General features: G+C 38.4%; 1 protein-coding gene across 1 annotated transcript; it reads right to left on the bottom strand.

Annotated features, from left to right (window-relative positions):
* Window positions 1-4,075: 4,075 nt before the first annotated feature.
* On the bottom strand, window positions 4,076-11,961 carry shisal2b (shisa like 2B). Its single transcript, XM_006627082.2, has 3 exons — window positions 11,687-11,961; window positions 5,930-6,084; window positions 4,076-4,947 (listed from the first exon to the last, which is right to left on the bottom strand). The coding sequence occupies exons 1-3, from the start codon at window positions 11,875-11,877 to the stop codon at window positions 4,808-4,810; spliced, it is 486 nt and encodes a 161-aa protein (XP_006627145.2). The 5' UTR covers window positions 11,878-11,961; the 3' UTR covers window positions 4,076-4,807.
* Window positions 11,962-22,499: the final 10,538 nt, after the last annotated feature.

Genomic DNA, 22,499 nt, shown 5'->3' with positions numbered 1-22,499 from the left:
TTTGTGGCATTTTTCATGGGTTTAATGGGTGAGATGTAAAGCATTACCAAAGAGTACAGTATCTACTACTATTTCTACTATCAGATGTGTCTGTTATGAGTCATGGCTCTTAAATCAACATCAGCGTGGTGGATGACGGTAATTGAGGCTGTTTATGAACCTGTGAGTCCAGGTAGCAGCTATGGGATAATGAAACATGATTATCATGTAAGACGGGTGCTCCACTTCCAGAGGACCACAGTGTCTGTGGGTTTACAGTCCACCTCTGCTCTTAATGAACTGTTCAAGCTAGTCATTATCCTGATTGCACCTGTTCAATACTCTCAAACTCTTCTTGTACGCTTCAGCTGCTCATGATTTAAAAAAGGCCTAAACCTAGAAGTCTTGCTAGATTCAAGCCCTCAAGAAGCAATAACATTCCAGGGCAGGTGTCTGCAATCAGGTCATGGAGGGCCTAATTTTCATTCCAGCTGAGCTCTGACCACCCTAATTGGATCGATAAGCTGCTTTTTTGGGAGGAGTTAACATACTTTCCAGGTCTTTGCTTACTGACCTATTGGAAGAGCGGTGATACTAGCTACTGCACAACCAACACTCTAGTACTCTAGTTTTTCATTCAAAACAGAAGTGAACTATAATATATATCAGCAGGTTGTCAATCTTGGTAATGGTATTCTAGCTGAGCTTTTAGTTACATAGTTCAACCTTTTATTAGCTTAATAATAGGATTCATTCAAACTGTTTGACTGTTTTCAGCTTTTTAAACAAGCTGGAGGTAGGTTTTTAACTATTGCATTTCTTAAGTAAAATCCCCAAAATAAAATAAAAAAATCTTTGTGAATATCCAGCAACTTATATCAATTAAGGCTTTAATTAGGTAATTAAGTTCAGCTAGAATAAAAACCAGCAGGCACAGTCCTGCAGGACCAGAACTAGGACATACTGGGGTACATAACAGGCTTGCAATCCAGTCCTGCAGGGCCAGAACTGGGACCTACTGGGGTACATAACAGGCTTGCAATCCAGTCCTGCAGGGCCAGATGGCTTCTGGTTTTCCTTTCACCAGAGCCCTTAATTATCCAATTGAACTTATTATTTGCTTAACTGGACAAGCTGAAGCCTTTTCTTGTTCTTGTTTCTTATTTAGTCGCTCCACATTTGGGCTGGAGTTGAACACCTCTCATTTATAATACGTTTCCCAAGTCAAGAACAATGAAACCTATAAATAAATACATTTATAAATTATTATTATTAGACCCATTAGAAAAATTATCAATAAGGCGCAATGCATTATTAGAAAAATTTGTAGTCCACTACCTTGGATTTCCCTTCTGCTGCAAAAGATGGAAAAAAATACATAAATAGTGAAATTTGTTGTTTTGTTTTTCGCTTCTTTATAAGAGTTCTCGTACTCTTTGTCTACCAAATCTACCAGATCACAGTCCCTAGATGCCACATCTATGTCACAGTGATATCTCAAGGTGATAAAGACTTTCTTCACCATTATGCAACATACACATTTCTGCTCACCATTTTTTCATTTTAGTCCTTTTGTTGGTGGTTGGTGGTTGGCAGTAGGATGGTGGCTTGGTTACAGCTTTCAGCTCATAAATGGATGATCGTAGGCTCAAATCCCAGGTGGGCTCAATGCTGTTGTATTCCCGTTCCACACTTTTTAATTAAAGAATCAGTTAAATGAGTCAATTATAATTAATCTATCAATTCTCTAATGTCTTTATCCAATACAGGGCCACTTTGAACCTGAGCCTAAAATAATAATAATTAATCCACCCATGCTCTAACCACTTCAATGGGCACAAGGTGGGAAACACCCCGGATGGGATGCCAGGCTATCACAGGGCACACACCGACACAGAAACAAACACACATTCAGACCAGGGCACATTGAACAGAAGTCAAATAACCTACTGTGTCTGGGCTGTGGGAGGAAACCAGAGCACCTGGAGAAGACCCATGCAGACATGGGGAAAACATACTAACTCCACGCAGACTCCACCCCAGATCCAGACTGTAAAATACATGTTAAGGAAAAATTCTATTCATGTATAACTACAGGGATAACTGTATAGATGTCTATTCATGTTAGAACAGAAGAAAGGTTCTTTGACTGAGCAGCTGCTCCAGTTAATTTACACAACGATTGTTGTCCTCAGCCTTTTCAATCTTGTAGCTGCATTCAGGTAAATTTAACCTTTTGGATCCTCCTCACTCTGTCATGTACACTGGAGTGACCCCATATTCGTCAATATTAATAGCTCACCTGTTTTTTGAGCTCTCATAATCTTCTGTTGCTCCTTTTAATCTCAACTCTGTTTAGACTGTTTGTGCTGAAAAATTACTGTGACTCCTATTTACTCAAATGAATAAGTTGGTAATCCTGGGCATTATATACACACAATGCATAATACATACTGTATACACCCACTTGTATTTAATATCCTTGTGATATTTGATATTTTAGATTCCGTAGCTTTAATCAGCCTTTTTATGAATAAGTGCGTAACTCAGCCTTGTGAGGGTGCAGTGTGGGAGATGTGAAGTTCATTAAGTCTGACATACTGTAATGTGGTATTTTGTTCAGTAAATAAGGCTCTTTAATGTCAGAGAAAGCTTCCTCCTTCATTCTCCTGTAAGCAACATGCTCGCCTTGTAAAAATTAGCCTTTTCAGTATAACATCACATCTATTAACTGAAGGTGGTTACTAGCTACTCACTGCTAAACACCACCTGTTTAAATGCCACCTTTTGGAATGGAATATTTTTTGTAGAGTTTTGTATATGTAATGGCTGCACAGTAACGGCTCCACTATCTGTGTGGAGTCTGCATGTTCTCCCTATGTTCTCGTGGGTTTCCTCCAGGTCCTCCAGTTTCCTCCCACAGTCCATAAACCTAATTGTATGTTAATTGGATTCTGGAAAAATTGGCCCTGGTATGAAAGTGTGTGTCTGTGTGTATGCCCTGTGATGGACTGGTGTCTTGTCCAGGGTGTATCCTGCCTTGCACCGGTTGCTTGCTGAGATACAGTAGGCTCCAGCTCCTCTGCCACCCTGTAATGGATAAACTGTTAGAAAGCAGATGGATGGATCTGACTCCGCTGTTGCTTCAACATTTCTAAATGCTAATGGATAAAACATAAAAATTTAATGAATAACTGATAACTAAAGTAGAAACAAAATGTTTTTATGAATATTAAACAAGTTTTTAACTTGCCTTATGATAGACTCGCAGATTCATTATCTTTTCATCCCTGGTAATTGCTGGACTTATTTCATGCTGCACTTGAATAAGGCCTCTATTCTTTCAAAAACAACATGAAAGTATCAACATCTGAAATCTGAGCCAATCTCCTCAAAATGAATCTTGAGTCATTCCATTTCTGCCTCACCTCCTGTATGCCTCTTACCCTTCGTTGTGAACAAAGGCCTTGCTCTGTTGAACACAATCCTTCAGGCTGGATGCAGAAGCCACTCTCAAACACAGCACCAATGTGCCTTTGTAGTCCCAGCTGTCCCGGCTTCTAGATGATGAGCCCCAGATGGGCAGGTTCTATAAAGGCACACTGCACACCCCCCCCAAAAGGGTCAAGCAGGTACATCCCCGGAAGGGGGGGAGGAGTTTACACCGACAGTCCCAGCAGTAAACCCAGCCTGGAGGTCACGAAGCACAGCGCTACACTTTTTTTTTTGCCTTATTTATTACTTTTCACCTCTTTTTGTGTTATTTTTGGTCCCTGCTTACCTCACACCGGTGCTTGCTTCCCGGTTGACTTTTTGCCGGTGTTCGCCATGGCGCTATCCCCACCACACTGTCACGCTAATAACTGTATCATAATTTGCTATTACCAAGAGGTCTAAAGTAAGGATACATTCTTTAAATAACAAAAAATACAATAATATTGTAATAAAAAAATACAATAATAAAAAAAATGTATGAAATAAAAATGATAATGAAGATAATAAAACTTCACCATGCTATACTATGGTACAATAAGTACATTGAATTCAAAGAAAAACAAGAAACAATTTTAATTTTGTCAACACAGGAGTAAGAGAAGTCTGGATGTTAGAGAACTTGAAAGTACCTGAAAGTGAAAATATTAATTCTAAGCAATCAAAGCCATATTATTATATTACAATAATAAGGAAAAAAGCTAATAAGGCCAAAGTACAAACACACAAACTATCTTTAATAACTGCAGATGCACAGTATCGTTTTTTCTAACATCACACAGCTGTAAAGGCACCTGACTGGCCAGCTCTTCTCTTCAGCCTTCCAAATAACACATCGTGTGTCATATGAATGCTTTCAATTTGTATGGTTTTTGTTGCAATGATTTGGACATTCCAAACACTCTCTGTTTTAAAGTTAATCAGTATTTTAACATTTTTAGAATTGTCTAAAAAAAACATGTTTGTTTTGCAAGGACTTAGTGAGGTAAGACCCCCAGAGCAAAAAACCTCTGTGTAGAAGATGCCAACTGTCTTCACCCTATGGGGAGATCTGAAGCCACATAGTTCATACATGTCAGCTTTGATCAGCCCACTTAGCAGCACTTCTGAAAGCCTCTCCATTCTGCTAATGTAATCATTTTCCCACCTGATAAGTGGTTACAGAGACAAAGGCATGAAAGAAAACAATGACGGTTATACAGAACTTCCATTTTCACTCATGTGGATATGTGAAAAAATACAGAAGGCAAAAATGGATATCAAAACCATTTGTCCATGAGATCGTAAATGAAAGACCCTTTTTTCTTCAGTGTCTTTTGTATCCCTGTAGTTGTTGCTAGATGCTTGTAACCTCTATCGGTGTCACAGTAGCCAGCATGTTTTCTTGAACGACTTTCACAGTTCCAGGTGAGGACCCTTCTCTCGGGGAGAGTTGCTTGTGTGTGGTTCCTTGTTTCCTTTTGTTCCCCAAAGCATCTATAAATATAAAAGAAAAGCCATGAGACACTCTGGGCAAACAGGAAAAACTTGCTGTGACATCAGTGAGAGGCACGCCACTCCTCCAATTGGCATTGACTCTCCTGTCAGGCGTTGTGGGGCTTGTAGTGAGCCAGATGACAAAAGGGTCTAAAGGTGGATGTGTCACAGGATGTCACATTTGTGTGTCTCATTCTTTCCAAAGTGGGTGGGGCAGTCACACAAAGAAGCTGAGCCCTAAAACCTTAGGAAATTTCAAATTAAAAAATAATAAAGGATAGTCCACATATGTCAACTTTTAAGCCGAGTTTGACATTTTGTATTTTGACCATTACATTATTTGACTATCTAGTTTCCAGTACAAAAATTCAATTGTCAACGAAGCTATTGCAAAAGCTACAGTATAAATGTTTCTCATTGGATTACTAGTAGTAGTGAAAACACTCAAACGTGTTGCTAATCCCAGCAATCAAGTGAGTCTCTCATGAATGTCCTTTCTTGGGCCTGGAAGCTCTATTTGGAGAGAAAGTTTATGTCTTCATTACTTTCATTACTTGATAAAAAGCATAAGAGACTGCAAAATTCCCCAATACAGCTCAGTTATTGCTTATGGGTTTGTATTCATAGCTGGATAAATTTCACCTTACTCATACTCTTCTATTTCTGTCAGTTAACTTTTCACAAGAAACAATTTCAGCATGTTAATGAAAAGGCCTGATGTTGCTTTTTCAACTATAACCATTATTAAACTGGTTTGCAAATGAACAGTATAGACATATATTAGATAGGCCATGAAGGCATTCCCCTTTTTATGCATAGATTTATTCTAATTTGCTTGCATCCGCTTCACAAGAAAATCTAAACACATTAGATCTCCTGGTTGAACTCTGCAGAACAGCTACCTCAAGAAACATCAGCATCGCATCAAGGGCTAGAAACCTGTGAAATACAGACGTAATTGCTGCTCATTGTCGCAACCAACCTTGGGCAGAGGATGTGTCAACATTCTGCAGCCTGAGTCCAGAGTCTAGTCTCTGTGGCTTGGTGTGGAGAAAGAGATAGCACAGCACGCACACGCTGATGACAAACGCAAGGAGGACAAGGGCGGCAATTCCCAATCCAATCAATGCACCTATACTGAACAAAATAGACATAACAACCCAGAACAATCTGTGAATTTCATTAGAACACTTCATTGTGGAAGCTATAATGAATAAAGGCACAGGGCTTGGTCACACAAGTGCTTGTTGAAGGAGACAAGGACTTTACTGCCTGTGAAAAAGAAACTAACCTTGTAGTCAGAACAGAGAAAATCTATAGATTTGTGCTTGAGTTTTAAATTGATCCCTTGATATTATTTTTTTCCTCTGTCGTGGATCAATTTTCCTTATAGTTTAGAACCTCTTTGTTAATGTAAAATAATGAGACCAAATCTCAAGGCTGCTACCAGTTTCAACACTGATATTTGTTTTAACTTCAGAAAGATCAGGGGTCAGTACAATTTTTTTTCTAAGAAATAAAATCAGGCTTACATTTCTCTCACAGCTAGCATAAGTTCTATACCACATGATTTTAGATTTTTTGCACATCATAAGCTACAACTAACAGATCCATCCATCTGTTTTCTGACCACTTAATCCAATTCAGAGACGCGGGGAAGCAGGAGCCTATCCTAGCAAGCAATGGGCTCAAGGCAGGATACAACTGGATGGGATGCCAGTCTGCCACAGGACACATAAAGACAAACACTGACATCTTCAGAAGTCAATTAACCTACCAGTATGTTTTTGAACTGTGGGAAGAAACCTGCACACCCAGAGGAAATCCACACAACCGTGCAGAACATACGAACTTCATACAGATAGCACCCCAGGTCCAGAATCAAACCCAGGGCCTCAGAGCTGCAAGGCAGCCATGCTAACCATTGTGTGACCACAGTGCCCACAATGAAGAGATGTGCTGGAATATACATTTCAATACTTAATAGAGCTTTTCATTCTTTAAACTTCCCAACATCATTTAGACAAAACCACGTTATAGATTTTAGCATGGTGCTAAATTCGTTCCCCCCCCAAAAAAAAAACGAATTGGAATTTATTGGAAATCAATAAAACCGTGTTGAGTTTTCACCTGACATAGTGATTTGTGTTTAGACTAAAAGTTTCCTATTGTTTGCCATCTGACCTCAAAACCTTTTGCAACATTTGTAGTAACAGTTTAATTCTTTGGCAAACTCCATGCAGGATCTGAGATATGGTTGACTCATGGATATTTCCTCTGAAAAAAAGACATTTTTTTTTCAAACTCATTCCAATTTTTCTTATTGGCCTCCGCAGTTTGGAGGGATGACATGCTCAAAGTAGATAGATTCACATTACATTTCTTTGATAATTGAGTAGACTTTGCTCAGAGAGATATTTATTGACTCCTATATTCTTTGTCACCTTTACCCAATCGATGCTTTTCAATTATTTTCTCTCTGACTTGCTTTGAAATCACCTTGGTCTTCATTGTTGAGTCTTTGCTTGAAATTCACTACCTGACTGAAAGACAATAATAAGGCTATTATTGCACACAAACAGAGGTCACTTGACCAATTGTGTGGTTCATCCTGTGCAAACAGGACAAATACTTATGCAATGATGTCTTTTCTATTTTTCTTTCATATTGATTATCTCGTTTCTCCTTTCTTTTTATTTTGCTTCGAACGTGTGAAGTGGGTTGTGTTTATAACAAATATTAATTGCTACTTCAAAGTGTCATGGCTGCAAGCTTTAAAGCAAGAAAATGTTAAAACTGTGCAGGGGTCTGAATACTTTTGCTTTACTTGTGCCTCTGATTTCAACCATGCAGTGTTTCAGCAACTAGCCACAACAATCCTATGATGAAATTTTGCACTGTAAAATTCATATCCATCTCCTAAATGATTTGCCATATTTTTAAAAAAATATAAAATATAAAAAAAAAATCTATCCTTTTCTATAATGCATGAATGTGTCCAGGAAACTACAGTACATACAAATTTAAAATAAAAGTACAATTTAGTTAAGATATACCCATGGCATTCCATTTAAAAAACACATAGCATAATATTTAATATTATAATTATTTAATATTTAATGAATTCTACTAAAGTGCAATAAACCCAGTTGCTCAAAGTCTACAAAGACTATTATAGCTATTTTTCATTAACAATGAACTGACATCTGACAAAAATGATTGTAAAAAAAACATCTGATCATATCAATGAAGTTTGTTTTTGAAGGGAAATCCAGAAGAATGTCAGTTTTTACACTAGACAGATGTGATCTGTAGACAAGGGGTTCCCAGTCCTGGAGACCCACATTCCAAGTTTTTGTTCCAGCCACTCTCCAAGTTACATACTAAACTTGAATTGACCTAATAAACTGACTACTTTGACCTCTTTAATTGTTTTCAATTCTTAAATGTGTTTAAGAATTGGGAGCATTTTTGTATACGTTAATAGGGTGCCTTTTAACTATTGCATTCCATAAGCCTTTTAATATCTCCAAATGTCTGGTAAAGAAAGTACTGTCCCACAATGTTCCTTCTAAGCTGTGAGCATGTGCATGCGCACACAGGTCATGAAATCACCACACATAGGAAATTGAACTGCGCAAAAAAAATTCAATTCCAAAACAAATATGATAATAAAATGAACTGCTAAATTGACCACATGAGACTGGCCGCAAGAGTCCCAACTTGGCTGTGTGCATTATTACCCCTACTCCATATTCGATATTTATGCTCTCATAGTCTCGCACCTCACTGCTCATGCTCGCTCCACACTCAGTCTCTATGACTGGGCTCGTTGAATCGCTGTCCCGGTCTTTTGGATCTCTATGCTTCTATGAGAATGATTATATTAACTAAAAATAATTTCATGTTTACAATTCAACGTACACTCATTTTAGTGCGCACAAGTTTTTGTCGCTGGGGAAAAAAGTTGCACAACATTTTGCGCACACAGGCCATTAAGAACTAGAGGGAACATTGCTGTCAACTTGTTTGTTCAGTGAAGGGTGCAATTCAGTGAAGACTTTGGCTGGCAAGAAAACCAGGAACCTGGAGTTCTTTAGGACTGGGATCAGGATCTCTGCTGCAGGAGTCTCTGTGGGAAACAGATGGAATTCAAATGGTTACAGCAGTGGTGGCTGAGGTACACTCCCATCTTAAGAGGATTTCTGCCTGTCCTAATCTTCTTTAAACACATGTTAAACTTTAACTTCTGGTAAAAAAAAGTAGAATCTGTGAAAATGTGTTAAGTGTAAGGTTACATTTCCTGCCTTTTCACTTTCTTTTCATTTTACACATTGTTTTAGTACCATGATGGGTGAGGGGAGAAGAATCTTTCAACAGACTGAATCAGGCAACTTGTGCATTTTCGTGGGATTAATTCATTGCTGTGAACTTTTATTCAGCATACGTTATTGTGGGGGAAAAAACATTTTTCTAAATGCGGAGATTCTTATGGCATACAGTACATGCATAAATTAGTGCTGTTTTTAATCTAATGTAGCAGGAAACAACAGGTGACAGTCTTACTTGACAGTTATCTTTGATCAGTGATTGCTACTGACAACAAGGCATATTAGGGAAAAATATGGAAAAACAGAGAACCTAATCCTGTAATTAACAACTGTTCAACATATTCCTCTTAATTTTGTTTTACTTACAGGGTGAAATATGTCCAAAGGAACGAATATTCTAATGTGCCTTCAAAGCTGCATGTGCCAATCTTCAGAGCTACCAATGGGCTGTGAAAGATGAGGACTCTGCTCATCTTCCTCCTAAATGCATACTGCCAAGCCATCCACCATTTTTCAGCCAGTGCTTTCAGGAAAGTTCCCTCTGATTGCACAGTTCATGTATCTCTCGCAACAACAGCACCAGTTGACAGGTGCCAAGCATGTCATAGAAGTCCCTGAACTGCAAGCCCTGACTCTGCTTGAGCAATCTTGGTCTGAATTACAGGACATCCAACAGGGCATGACATGAGTTCTTCTCCTGATTTAGCTAAATCACCTCTGTACTCCTTTATTTCTAAATCAAATTCTGAGCAACTTCATTCATACAACATAAATGATAAATACAAATCTAAAACTAAGTTACTTAGTGACAAGCTAAAATCATTATTGATTTTTTAAATGTCCATATCTATATTGGAATCCAGACCTTCAGTGCTGTTGACACATTACTCTCAGTCTTCCATTTGTTCACCATACATTTCTTCTTGGCTTTATTCACTGATTTTCAATTGCATCTATTTTGGGGGTTTCTATTCTTAGACTTGTTTATTTGATTTTTTTCAAATGCTTTTAGAAGGCTTTTCCCGCTGTAACAATGAAGGTACTTTAGCAGAGTCCATCCTTTCATTTTTTCATTTTGTCTAATTCCCTCAGATCGAGACCCACCTGAGACAATTCAGGTTTTTAGACCCATCCAAAAGCTCACTGTTCTCAGAAAGGTAAAATAATTTAATTATACCGCTCTCTCTAAAGAATTGTTTTTCATTTATAATTCGACAGCTCTTGTGCCTTGTCTCCTTTAATTGCATCTGAAAAACAGTGATGATTGATGTGTTGCATGCAGTACTATTAAATATATATAAATAGTATTTAAAAGACTAAGACAATCTGAAAACTGTATATTAATACCATCAAAAATGATATTTCCAGTTCATCTCAATAATACAATTCCTTTAATTTTAAAAAAGACAAATGATGTAAATTAAAAATTCTAACAATACAGAAATTATACACTTAACCAAGTTATACACTTCATGTATTTTAATAACATTACAATTTACTTAGTATCATGTTTAGGATATATTGCATCACATTGCTGAAAATATGAGCATAAATGGATAATCAAATGGTAAAGAATTATTAAAGAAGAACTTGTAGTTAGTATTGCAATGTGATGTAAAGTAATACGGTAGTTAACACATCACAATTTTTGGAAAGAATAAGGATAAAAAGTATAACAGCCTTTCAGAGATCATTCCTTCTTTAGAGGTATATGAGAAATGGTTAAAAAAATAACAGGAACTCTTTAAATACATAAAATTGTCACATGAGATTTATTTTAATTTCTGAATGAAGACAAAAACAGAGTAGTATGAAATAACTAAAGCGTGAAATAGGAAATCTATTGTTTGTTTTCACAAATAAAGTACACTATGTAATGTGAAAATATGGACAAAATCTGTCATGGCACTATGCAACAAATTGTTTATAAATAAGCCACCAGTGAATTAAAGGGAGTTTTTGTTCATTTTTCCAGAAACAAATATTTAAAACAGCTTTCTTCCTTTTTTAATGTTCAATGTGCTCTTATACATAATAATGTATTTCTTAAACATATGGATTGTTAGACCATTTTGTTCAGTTCACAATGTTTCAAAACTAATTCTGATAACAGACATAGAAAAGTCCTTAAATAATTTCCCATCTTTTACCTGATGGAAATTTGCTGCACCACATTTAGCACAACATTGTTTCCCCTCTTTCTTTGGTTGATAACACAAAAAGGTAATGGCATCAGCTAATATTTTAATGTAGTACAGAACACTATGGAAGTGTAGCCAAACTTTATTAATCTGAATTCTGAAAACAGTTCATATAAAAGCACTACTTTTAATTGTTTTTTTTTCCTTCAATAAAGTCTTACAGCCACCCTCACAGCGTGCATACAATTTTGTGAAAGAGAAGCTTACCTCAGGGTCCACATATATGCATGCTTATAAGGGAAGTAATTGCCTGGCTCGCTGCAACAGTATTTCATGTCTTCAAAGCCACAGCAGTACACCAGTTCAGAGTTCTCCGGGTCTCGTGGGCACGCAAAGCTCTCCACATACTTGACGTCTGTGGTGTAATAGCTCTTGCATATGTGGGGCTCTTCTGTCATTGTGAGCGCAGTGGAGCCAGGCACTGAGAAAACAGCATCAAGGACAGTCTCTGGGGGGGATAAGCAGAGATATACTCTCCTACCTCTCCCATGCAGGGCTCTGCATCTGACTAACAGGGTCTGAGTTTTATCCACAGCAGGTAACCATGATGACACTAAGGAGGTGGGCTTCATGCTTTGTCATGAGGGAGGTGGCTCTTTTTGTTGATGATAAAGCAGACTCAAACTCAAGGCCATGGACAAAGAGTCAAGACCTAGCTAAATACTCACAATGCTGGCATGCCTAAGCAGCTGTAACGCTGATCTCAAGACTTTGTCATTAATCAGAATACCTTTAGTATTTACATTACTGGCATTTTCTTCTGTCCCATTGCAGTTTAACACAAACTGCACTTTTGTTACAAGATTACTGCAGCCAATTATGAGTGAATAATTAAATTGCAGAGTAAGGTATAATTGTAAGTCAGTGCTGGTCACGAAAATATTTTTTTTTACAAGGAACAGAACACAAAAACTAAAGAAAAGACTTACTTGGTGCTATGAGATTGCTAGGGGGGTGGCACAGTGGTTAGCATTACTCCCTTACAGCCCTGGGGTCCTGGGTTCAATTCCAGAGATGGGGTGGTATCTGCATGGAGTTTGTATTCTCCCCACATTTGCATAAGGTTTCCTTTGGGTACTCCAGTTTTCTCCCACAGTCCAAAGACATACTGATAGGTTAATTAATTGTTTTTTTAGTGGAAATTGTATGCATGTTTGTGTCTATGTGTGTGTGTAAGAGTGTGGGATTTTTCTGGCTGCCTTTTCCACCAGTGGAGGGTTAATACCTCTAGTCGAGATAGAGGGCCAACGTGTAGCCACTAAGTAGCGTTCTCGTAGCCTACAAGCAATACTGAAATAGTACGAATCTACGCGAAGGAGGAGATTCTTCTAAGAGGATGAGTGGACGTCCGCGGTCTGAGGAGAACACAGGGAGATCGCATGAGAGCATGTTATATATGGTTTCTAATGAAGACCCAGTTGGCACTGAGATACATTTTCACATGAAACTGGTTAGAGAGAGAGGAGCTAGAAGGCCCTTTAGTGGTGTACAGTGAGAAAATCCTTCCCACTGTCACACCCAAGTTGGATTGGCATCTCATCCAGGGTGTATCCTGCTTTGCGACTGTTTCTTGCTGGGTTAGACTCCGGCTCCCCCCTAACCCTGAATTGGATATAGCACTTAGGAAAAAAAGGAAGGTTCCTGAAGATGAAGTGTCCGATGCCCTCCAAGCTTTACTGCCGTGGTAGTGCATCCAGACAAGACAAGCAAAATAACCAACACCTAGACAGTGCTTGGGCATTTCTGTCATGTTATGCTGCTGAGCAGTGATTAGCAAAGGAATGGACCCAATGCAGGCAGGGTATCACAAAACACTATTGTAAGCAACAGGGAAATCCAAGGTCATGGACAAAGACTAGCAAAAGGGTCAAGCAGCCAAAAAACTAGGAAAAACTTCACAAAGGGAGTCCAAGACAAATTCCCAAAATTGTAGCAAAAAGTCAGGAAGGATTAATAATAATTGCTTACACTTATATAGCGCTTTTCTGGACACTCCACTCAAAGCGCTTTACAGGTAATGGGGTCTCCCCTCCACCACCACCAATGTGCAGCATCTGCCTGGATGATGCGACGGCGGCCATAGTGCGCCAGAACACTCACCACACATCAGCTATCAGTGGAGAGGAGAGCAGAGAGTAATGAAGCCAGTTCATAGATGGGGATTATTAGGGGGCCATGATTGGTAAAGGCCAATGGGAAATTTGGCCAGGACACCAGAGTTACACCCCTACTCTTTTCGAGAAACACCCTGGGATTTTTAATGACCACAGAGAGTCAGGACCTCAGTTTTATGTTTCATCCGAAGGACAGCCCCTGTTTACAGTATACTGTAGTGTCCCCATCACTATACTGGGGCATTAGGACCCACGTGGACCACAGGGTGAGTGCCCCCTGCTGGCCCCACTAACTCCTCTTCCAGCAGCAACCTTAGTTTTTCCCAAGAGGTCTCTTATCCAGGTACTGACCAGGCTCACACGTTCTTAGCTTCAGTGGGTTGCCAGTTGTGAGTTGCAGGGTGATATGGCTGCTGGGTAAGGATTCTTAGGATTCCAAAGAAGGTATCACAATAGTAGGCCTGTAGTTCACAAGGTCAAAACCAATACTGAGCAGTGAATAAACAGGGAGCAGGGTTTAAATAGGCTGAAGGGGAGGCATGGTGATGAGTTAACGAGGTGTGGTTAACCTACGCCTCCCCAGAGTGGATGAAGTACTTGCTCTTGGTTTGGGTGACCTCTGGTGGCAGGATATTGGAACATGTCATTTGCTCTTATGCTTCCTAGGTGACCCTGCCTTCTGACTGTTCATTGACAAAGCCATAAAGTGGATGGAGGCTGGGGGACACTCAGACACCCAGGAGGACTTGGAAGGCTGAGAAGTTTCTCATGAATTTGATGGTTATGAATAGTCAGATTGGTTAATAGTTGCACCAGTTGGCACACCTTGAGCTGCCTGTAACTAACTGAAGTGAAATGCAGCATGTGGATACGTTTTGAAAAGTTTCATTGTTTAATTATAAACGGCTTCCCTGACTGGGAAACCACGTTTCCGAATTCAGAGCAAATAATTGGAAAGAATCTTTGCTTTCAGTCTTTGCACGTTAATCATGAGCATTTGCAATGTAATTCACATATAAATATAAATAAAATCATCTAGAATATATAAAATAAAGAAGGTAGTGCATACAGGAGGTCCCCAATATATGTCGGGTTTTGGGACCATAGGTTAGACTAACAGTTTCACTTGTAGCTACCCATTACCATATAAGTACACAAACATTTTTAAACTAGATTTACTCTAAACTGCTACTCACTCTTATCTTGATTTACCTATCATTTGAACATTTTAAACAATCTTATTTAACTAAATATCGTTTGTATGGTTTTACCTTGAGATGTGGAGTTGTGCTTGATTGCTAATGCTACAGGGCTTTGTCTTACATTCAGCACCTGCTCTATGCTTGGAGCTCATTGTTGCACGGATGGAAAAATATTAGAAAAGTCATCTCTGCTTATGCTTACCTCCAGCTACCCACGTTGTAAGATTTCTAAATAAAAGTCACTTAAACAAAAACAATGTACTCAACGCATCATGCTCAAACACTCAGGATTATGTGCTTTGAATGCAATGATAGCAAAATAAATTGTATCAAGCCAAACTACCTGTTACCGACCTCTTCAGGGATTTAATGTTACCCAATGCATTTTACTGATGAGCCAGGTGATGGTGCTCATCTTTCATCATTCTGATGCCACTCAAGGGAGGCTGTACCTTTCGCAAGCCCTCACACACTTTGTTTTTCACGATTCCATATCCAGATTTTATAGGCTGTTTCGTCACCAATGTTGTACACCGGTAGATTAAAGTCTTGAACAAAGGTAGCTACAAGTGAACAAAACCTTGAAAGGAACCGATCAAATTAACACAGGACACAGAGCTAAAGACAGCCATAGATAGAACCCCAAATGAAGAGAGTTAGCATTCAGGACTGAAAATAAGAGGCATAAGTGTGCACGAGGAGCTGTGGGTGGGTCTCTGGGTAAGGTTGCACAGTTACGCTGCCTCATCACTGAGATCAGACTTTGCACTGGTTTGACATGGTCTGAACTAGTATACCTACAGTATGAAAACACAGGGATACAAGAAATTTCTAACCAATGAGAAACATGTACAATACATATACTTCAATATTGTAGCATTCAGCTCCCCTCTATTGGCCTTTGCCCTTTGAACTTCTCCTACAAGCTTCCCCTCCCCCTCTACACCCTATATAAGGGCAGCACCCCTACTTTTCTCCTTTTGACAGCATGGCAAATTATGGGAGGCTGTGCTCCCCCTTTCTCTCTGTACCTTCAGTCTCCCTCCTTATCTCTCCCTGGTGAACAGTACACTCTTCTAATCTAAAGGACAATAAACCCTCCTGCCTTTTCAAGCTGCATACTGTACCTGCCTCGTTACACCCTTCTATGTCGCAGTTCTCAGCTGAACCATGTTTGGGGCCAATTTGCCAGCAGGACAATAACAGCAATACCTGAAATGAGATTTGAACCCACAATCTCCTAGTAACAAGTGCAGAACCCTAAGCACCACCTTAAACTACAGCTATTAACAGATTTTGTCGAATTTATTATAATTTATTATTTATTAAATATTAACGGTCATTACTTTGTCAAAGTATCAGCAATGGTCAGCTGTATAAATAAGTACAAAACTCTTCAGAGTGCTGAACAGGCATGAAAGAAGAAACACTTTACAAAGCTCTTTTATAGTTATTGACTGCACAAACGTACGTGAGCATTTTGTGTTTTGATAGTTCTTGACTACTTTACACTCAAATACCATTGGATCAATACAGCTAAAATCTACTGTGAAATTAAAATTTCTCATTCTGCAAGACTTGTAGTCACTAGATGTAGTGTGGAGGGCTGATATGTCACGATTGTTGTTTTGTCATTTGTTTTCTATGTTAGTGTGACAGAGCTCTATTCAGAGTTCTATACCTGATATGATATTATCTAACCAAGTTTGGGGATTGAATCTTTTCTTGTTAGATATAATTCATGTATGAGTTGTATCATCATAACAAAGAGTAATGGACATACTGGGGTGCAGTAAAGCAAACAAATGCAACAACCATATCATTTTTCTTTAGAAAAAGATTAAATAAGGTCTCTGCTGCTTTCAATCTGTCAGACATCAAGGGTATTTATCCTGACGTAGTTCACAGATTTCATTTATAGGAATAGATTTGAAAGGATGTAACTTTTATCAATTTAACAGGAAAGCTTTTAACTTTTCATTTTCAACACACAAAATATGTAATTTTGAGTTTTCTTTCTTCCTTCTACATGAAAGTATTTAGTAAATGCTGGTGTTGTATACATACTGTAAACAATCATAATCCATTCATTTCCATTAACAGCTTATTGAGTCATAGCCTCAGGTAGGGAGTACAGCACAGAGCTCTAGTTCACAGAGCACTCATGGGCCATCTAATGACAACAGCTAACCTGACTTCTGTCTTGGGGACTGTGGGATGAAAGCAAAACACCTGTCAAGAAAGAATACAGTATATAATTGTTTATTGTGTTGTAATGTCATGTATTGTCACACAGCTTTGTTAAGTGCCTTGAGGCAACTTTGTTGTGAAAGGCGCTATATAAAAACACATTGAATTAAATTGAACAATAATAAAAATTGCTTATGTTTATACATTCCATCTCAAACTATCCCAAAGTATTTAATGAATATGAAGGACCCTTTTCATCCACTGCTGAAATACAGCACTCCTCTTCTCATAGTGAGATAAACAACTCCATAAACAGCAGATAGCTGGAGAAGTTGAAAATTCCTCATCAGTGGTGATATGCTCTTTTCCGAATCGGTTCCTTTCTACAACTTTCTACAGCTTTGTCCTGTAGACAGAGTTGTCCTGGTTCGGATCAGATGGTTGAATCTTTTTTAAATTGATTGACAGAGACAGGTGAATTTATTCTCAAAGTTTGAGAACCACTATTATTGTAGACAGACAGACAATTCAACTAATTGCATGTCTTATCACAGTGGTTTTGTGCACCTACACTATTTCTGGTTTCCATAGAAAAGGGACATGAATATTTATGCAGGACACTGCATGGAATTTATATACAAATTAATTAAATTCAGCCTGGATGAGGAGAGCTTAAACATGCCATCCAGGGATGTGACTATATCCAGCTGTAATACTATAGTCAAGTGTAAGTGAACAAGAACCCATCTTCTAAGGGCTGATAAAGGAAAAATTAACAGGAAGTCTGATTTCCAGATGCACTGATGAGAAGAACTCAATCAGGGTTTAACAGGAACCTACAAAAACAGCTAAATAGAAAGTGACTCAATGACAGGAGTGAATAAAATCAATTTGGTAAATGGCTTTGCTCTGGTCATGCCATTTACGTATAATTGGAGAAGACATAGTTATATAAAGTAAAATACTAAACCATCTTTATGGAGCATGTGACAGTTGTTCAGGTCAAACCGATTTTTGAGCATTTGTGTAATCATTCTGTTTTATCACTTGAAATGAATTTCGCAGGATCTAAAGGTTTTTCTTTTTTGGTTTTCCTTCAATCTCCTTAGTTTTTGCAGACAGATACAGGCTTAGGAGACAAAGACTTTGACCACATGACAAAATGTATAGAAAATTGAATGTATTAAAATGTAACCAATGCTTGTGTTATAATATAGGATCTGCATTTTAGTCCCTAACATAGTAATTATCCATCCATCATCCCATTTTCTTACAGCCTTATGCAATACAGGGCCGCAGTGGGGCCGGAGCTTCTCCCAGAAATCAACAGGCACAAGTCAGGATTCACCCTTGATGGGACACCTGTCAATTGCAGGTGCACAGAGACATAAACATACACACACTCACAACAGGTCTAATTTTTCCAGAAGCCAATTAACCTGCCAGAATGTCTTTGGACTGTGGAAGAAAACTGGAGCACCCAGAGGAAACCCCTGAAAACACAGGGAGAACATGTGAACTCCACACGGACAGCACCCCATGCATTGAAAGCAGGGCAAGGCAGCAATGCTAACCACTGCGCCACCATGCCACCCACATGATAATCATGTTCAAGAAAATAAAGGAAAATAAAAACTTCAGTTTTCATGTGTATTCATGCTGTGAATATTTTTAGTCATAACCATACACTAGGGTAGTCATCTTATTAGAGCTGCACAGATTGAAGCAATCGTTTTTTTTTTTTACTGTTCTTCATAGCTAAGGGAAAAACTAATTTCAAAGCAAGAATTCCAGCATTTGTTTTGGTCACATGCTGACTGAATGCCCATGTCAAATTTGTTTTTAATATCATAGATGGTTTTAGTCTCAAGAATTTCTTGAGTTTATTTCTCAAGAAATGAAATTATTACATGGCGCGAGGGCAAAGAAGAAAATAATTTTTACAAAAACTGGTTTGTTTTGCCAATTTTGGAAATATTAAAGATTTTCATTTTGAGAATCAAAGGTGAAACCTTATGCATTTAAAGAAGATATAAAAACTTCTTTTTAAACTCGGCTTTAATCGATAATATGTAGTATGTTGAGTCATATTCATTAAACAATGAGTTTAACTAAATCACCAACTGCAAACTCAAGTGGACTGAAAGCTTACAAGCTTCTGTACCTCTCGAGTGCTGGAATAGGCTACAGTACAGACCAGGAAAGGCACATCTCAATGTCTGTTAGGTTTGATCTGCTGATAAAAGTGTATCAGAAAGGGGTGGGGTTATACTTTCAAAATACAGTTTCATGATTGTTTTTTATTCCTGTTCCATCCATGGGGTTAGGTTGTCATGCAACATCCCGTATGTTGCCATTTTTTAAAAGTGAAAAACATTGCTCAGGTCCACTGCAGGTCATCCAAGATGTTATTTCATGCAAAAGATACCCGATGAACGTACGTGGTGAGGAAAATGATAATGTTAAGTAATGTTTGTGTGTACTAATTATCAAGAGGAATTGGTTACAAGTGTTAACATGTCACTGAAACAAGCAGACAGATTTGCCCTGGAGCAGCCTGAGGTTCTGCGAGCCCACATTTCTCCTGACACTGTGCTTCAGCTTCACTACACTTACAGTACATTGTACTAGATATAATCGTATCTGTAACACTTGTTTCATGCTGCAATTTACAGATCTACAAAATCATTTGTGACAACTAGCGCTTAAATATTTTTGTAGATTAAAGGTCTAGCATTATAAATACCCCAGGGAAAAATCTAGTCTAAAACAAATGCATTGCAATAAGGTAGCAATAAAAGAGCAAACGATATGCCTTCGCTAAGATTTGAGATCAGAGCCACTTTGCAACAAAGACATCTTAAAAGCCTCCTCTGGACTGGTTGCCAGGACAGCCAGGAGGCCCCAATTATAAATAATGGGAATGACATCATTAGTGTGATGGCTCTAGAGCTCACAGAGACACACTGGCCGAATCCATACTGAAGGGTGTCACCCATTATCTTCACAAGGAAGAATGATATCATGGCTAGAAGCAGAAAACAACATCATTTCCATTTTAGAAGCTAGTGAAATCTTTCACAAAACGAACTTAAGGAATTAGATTGATTGCCCTCTTCTGAAGGTTTGAAACCGGGGGTATTCTTTTGTTGTGCTTCAGCTATAACCTGGCAAAGGCTATATATAGATTATCAAAAGAGTGCACCTAATAATTTACTCAGGTTAATTAACTTTATGATTGTAAATCATTAACCCAGTGATATCAGAGCATAAAAACGACTGGGGCACTCTTTGGTAGGTCATTAAGTGAGCCTACATAGGGCTGGACCCATGCCTAAACACAGGAGATACAAACAAAAGAAAACAGGAACAAAGACAAGGAACATCAGCATCTATGTTTTAAGTCGGTTAATCAATCAAATCAGATCACAGTCCAAACAAGGTTAAGTTCTATCTATTGCCACCATATGTGACACTAGCTGGTGTGAGGTGTCTTAAAACAGGAATTTTGGCAAGTAGGTCAGGTTTAAACAAACACACAAAGCAGCTATAAGGTATTGCAGTTTGTTTACACTATAAACCCAAATAAAATAAAAAACCTTGCTTTTCTTCAAACTCCTGACTGACTTCTTCAGTCTCTAACTATCAAATTGGGAGGTAAGCTGCATACCAGTTTTCCACAGCTGACACTTTGTGAGATTCTTCAGGAATCGGTTCTTCAGTTGCTCTTACTTGGTCAGTGCGTGAAGCTCTTCTCTTGCCCCCTCTGGTGCAGCTTGCACAGCAGAAGATCTATCCTCTCTTAGATGGCAGGTCATGCCTGACAGTTTCAACTTCTTGCTGTCACCTGGCCAATTTTCTTGGGCCAACTGGTCAGGTGACTGAGGACAGCTGCGTGTTCTCCACGGCATTCTGGGAATGTGGTCCAGACAAGAATCTCCATGTTGTCTCAAGTCACTGTACTCTCACATTTTCCTTCTACTTGTTCATTATATCCTGTCTTCCATACTGTTATTCTATGAAGATTAACCTTATGATTTATCAGCAATTCATTTTAGTGGGAGCTAAAAATTAGTACAGCTTTGGCCACCATGATCTTTGGCTATTCAGGTGACAAAATAAGGTACCGTAAGTTTCACAAAAATGGGTAACGCTTTTACCTTTTTACCTTTTTAGTTTACTTTCGAATGCTACCCTGACATTATATTTTTATATTATATTTTCATTATTATATAACATTATATTTTCTAAAGGGATGTGGTTATATGAAATTTTACATGATATCCTTTTGTACATGAAGGTTTACAGTTCACAGAAGAACACAAAAGAAATGAGAGGAAACAATTAGGTCCATCTGTTCCATTTGGTAGATAACACTTATTTGATCTAAGGACCTCATTCAGCTATTTCTTTAAAGAAGCCAAACTATTGGCTTCAGCTACATGGCTGGGTAGCTTGTTTCATACTCTTTAGGTAATGACGTACCTCCTGTTCTTGGTTTTAAATACATACTGAAACAAGCAAAATGATTAGCATTGGAGCCAGCCTGACGTTCTGTCCTCTGTCCTTCAACTTAATGAGGAGCAGGACCATGTAGAATGTTACTAGGCTGACAAAAGCAAAAAAAAGTAGCAAGCATGCCAATGATACTCCTCATTAAAGATCAGATAAGAAAAACAATGATTGGAATAAAAAGGGTGAATTAGAAAGAAGTATCTGGAGAAGGAGAAGGACTGAGGATTCAAGTCATGCTCCTGCTGACATCTAGGATGTGCTGGAATTAAAGTCAGGAGCTGACACAGTGAGACCCATCCTCTCCTTGCTATCAAGAGTAATGAGGTTTCACGCATCACACAAGCAGTCTAATTCTGCATTCATTCTCTTAGAATAGGAGAATTCCATCCATTTTTTAATATGATTGTGCTCATAGAGGATCTGAACTTTGGTTGCATAATAACTCTTTCTTGACAAATATTTTTTTTTGAATCTTATTAAAAAGATTAGATTCGGCATTAGTGCCTAAGTGCCTAACAACAAAAAAAGTTTTTGATGACTTATAGCAGCTTACCTTCTTTCAGGATTTGTAAAGGAAGCAATAGGCCAGATACAGTGATAAACCTTCCGAAGCTACCACAATACTGGCCTGCAGTTCTAGTCTCCTTTCACATAACCTCAACAGTTAACTATCTTGGCATCATCATCTCCTAATTGAATGTTTATTCCAGTGATTCTTAACCATCCTCCGTAACAGAAGGAGTCACTATCAGCTGACGATAAAGACATTTGTCAATAAAACATAGTAAAAAAAAGCAAATCAGCCTCATTAATTTGAACTTGGTCAGAAGGAGAAATATTCTACAATTGTCATTTTAGTCAGAAGGCACAATTGCTGTGGTTTTTGTGAATACTTACCAGTGAATCATATACATACTTTAGTTTAGAGTAGACCTCAACAAGGAAGACAAGATATTTATCAGGATGATCGTATTCCACAGGAGATGGAACAAAGTAGGA

Source organism: Lepisosteus oculatus, chromosome 3 (genome assembly GCF_040954835.1).
Source record: "Lepisosteus oculatus isolate fLepOcu1 chromosome 3, fLepOcu1.hap2, whole genome shotgun sequence".
Lineage (NCBI taxonomy): Eukaryota > Metazoa > Chordata > Actinopteri > Semionotiformes > Lepisosteidae > Lepisosteus > Lepisosteus oculatus.
This window is presented reverse-complemented; position numbering and strand designations above follow the sequence as displayed.

What these genes read in the sequence shown, in the direction of transcription:
- shisal2b (XM_006627082.2), bottom strand. Translation starts at nt 11,877, where the DNA reads ATGACAGAAGAGCCCCACATATGCAAGAGCTATTACACCACAGACGTC. An exon ending in GCATATATGTGGACCCTGAG is followed by an intron (nt 6,085 to 11,686) that starts GTAAGCTTCTCT and finishes TATTTTGTTCAG; the next exon opens with TATAGGTGCATTGATTGGAT. An exon ending in TGACACATCCTCTGCCCAAG is followed by an intron (nt 4,948 to 5,929) that starts GTTGGTTGCGAC and finishes TTATATTTATAG; the next exon opens with ATGCTTTGGGGAACAAAAGG.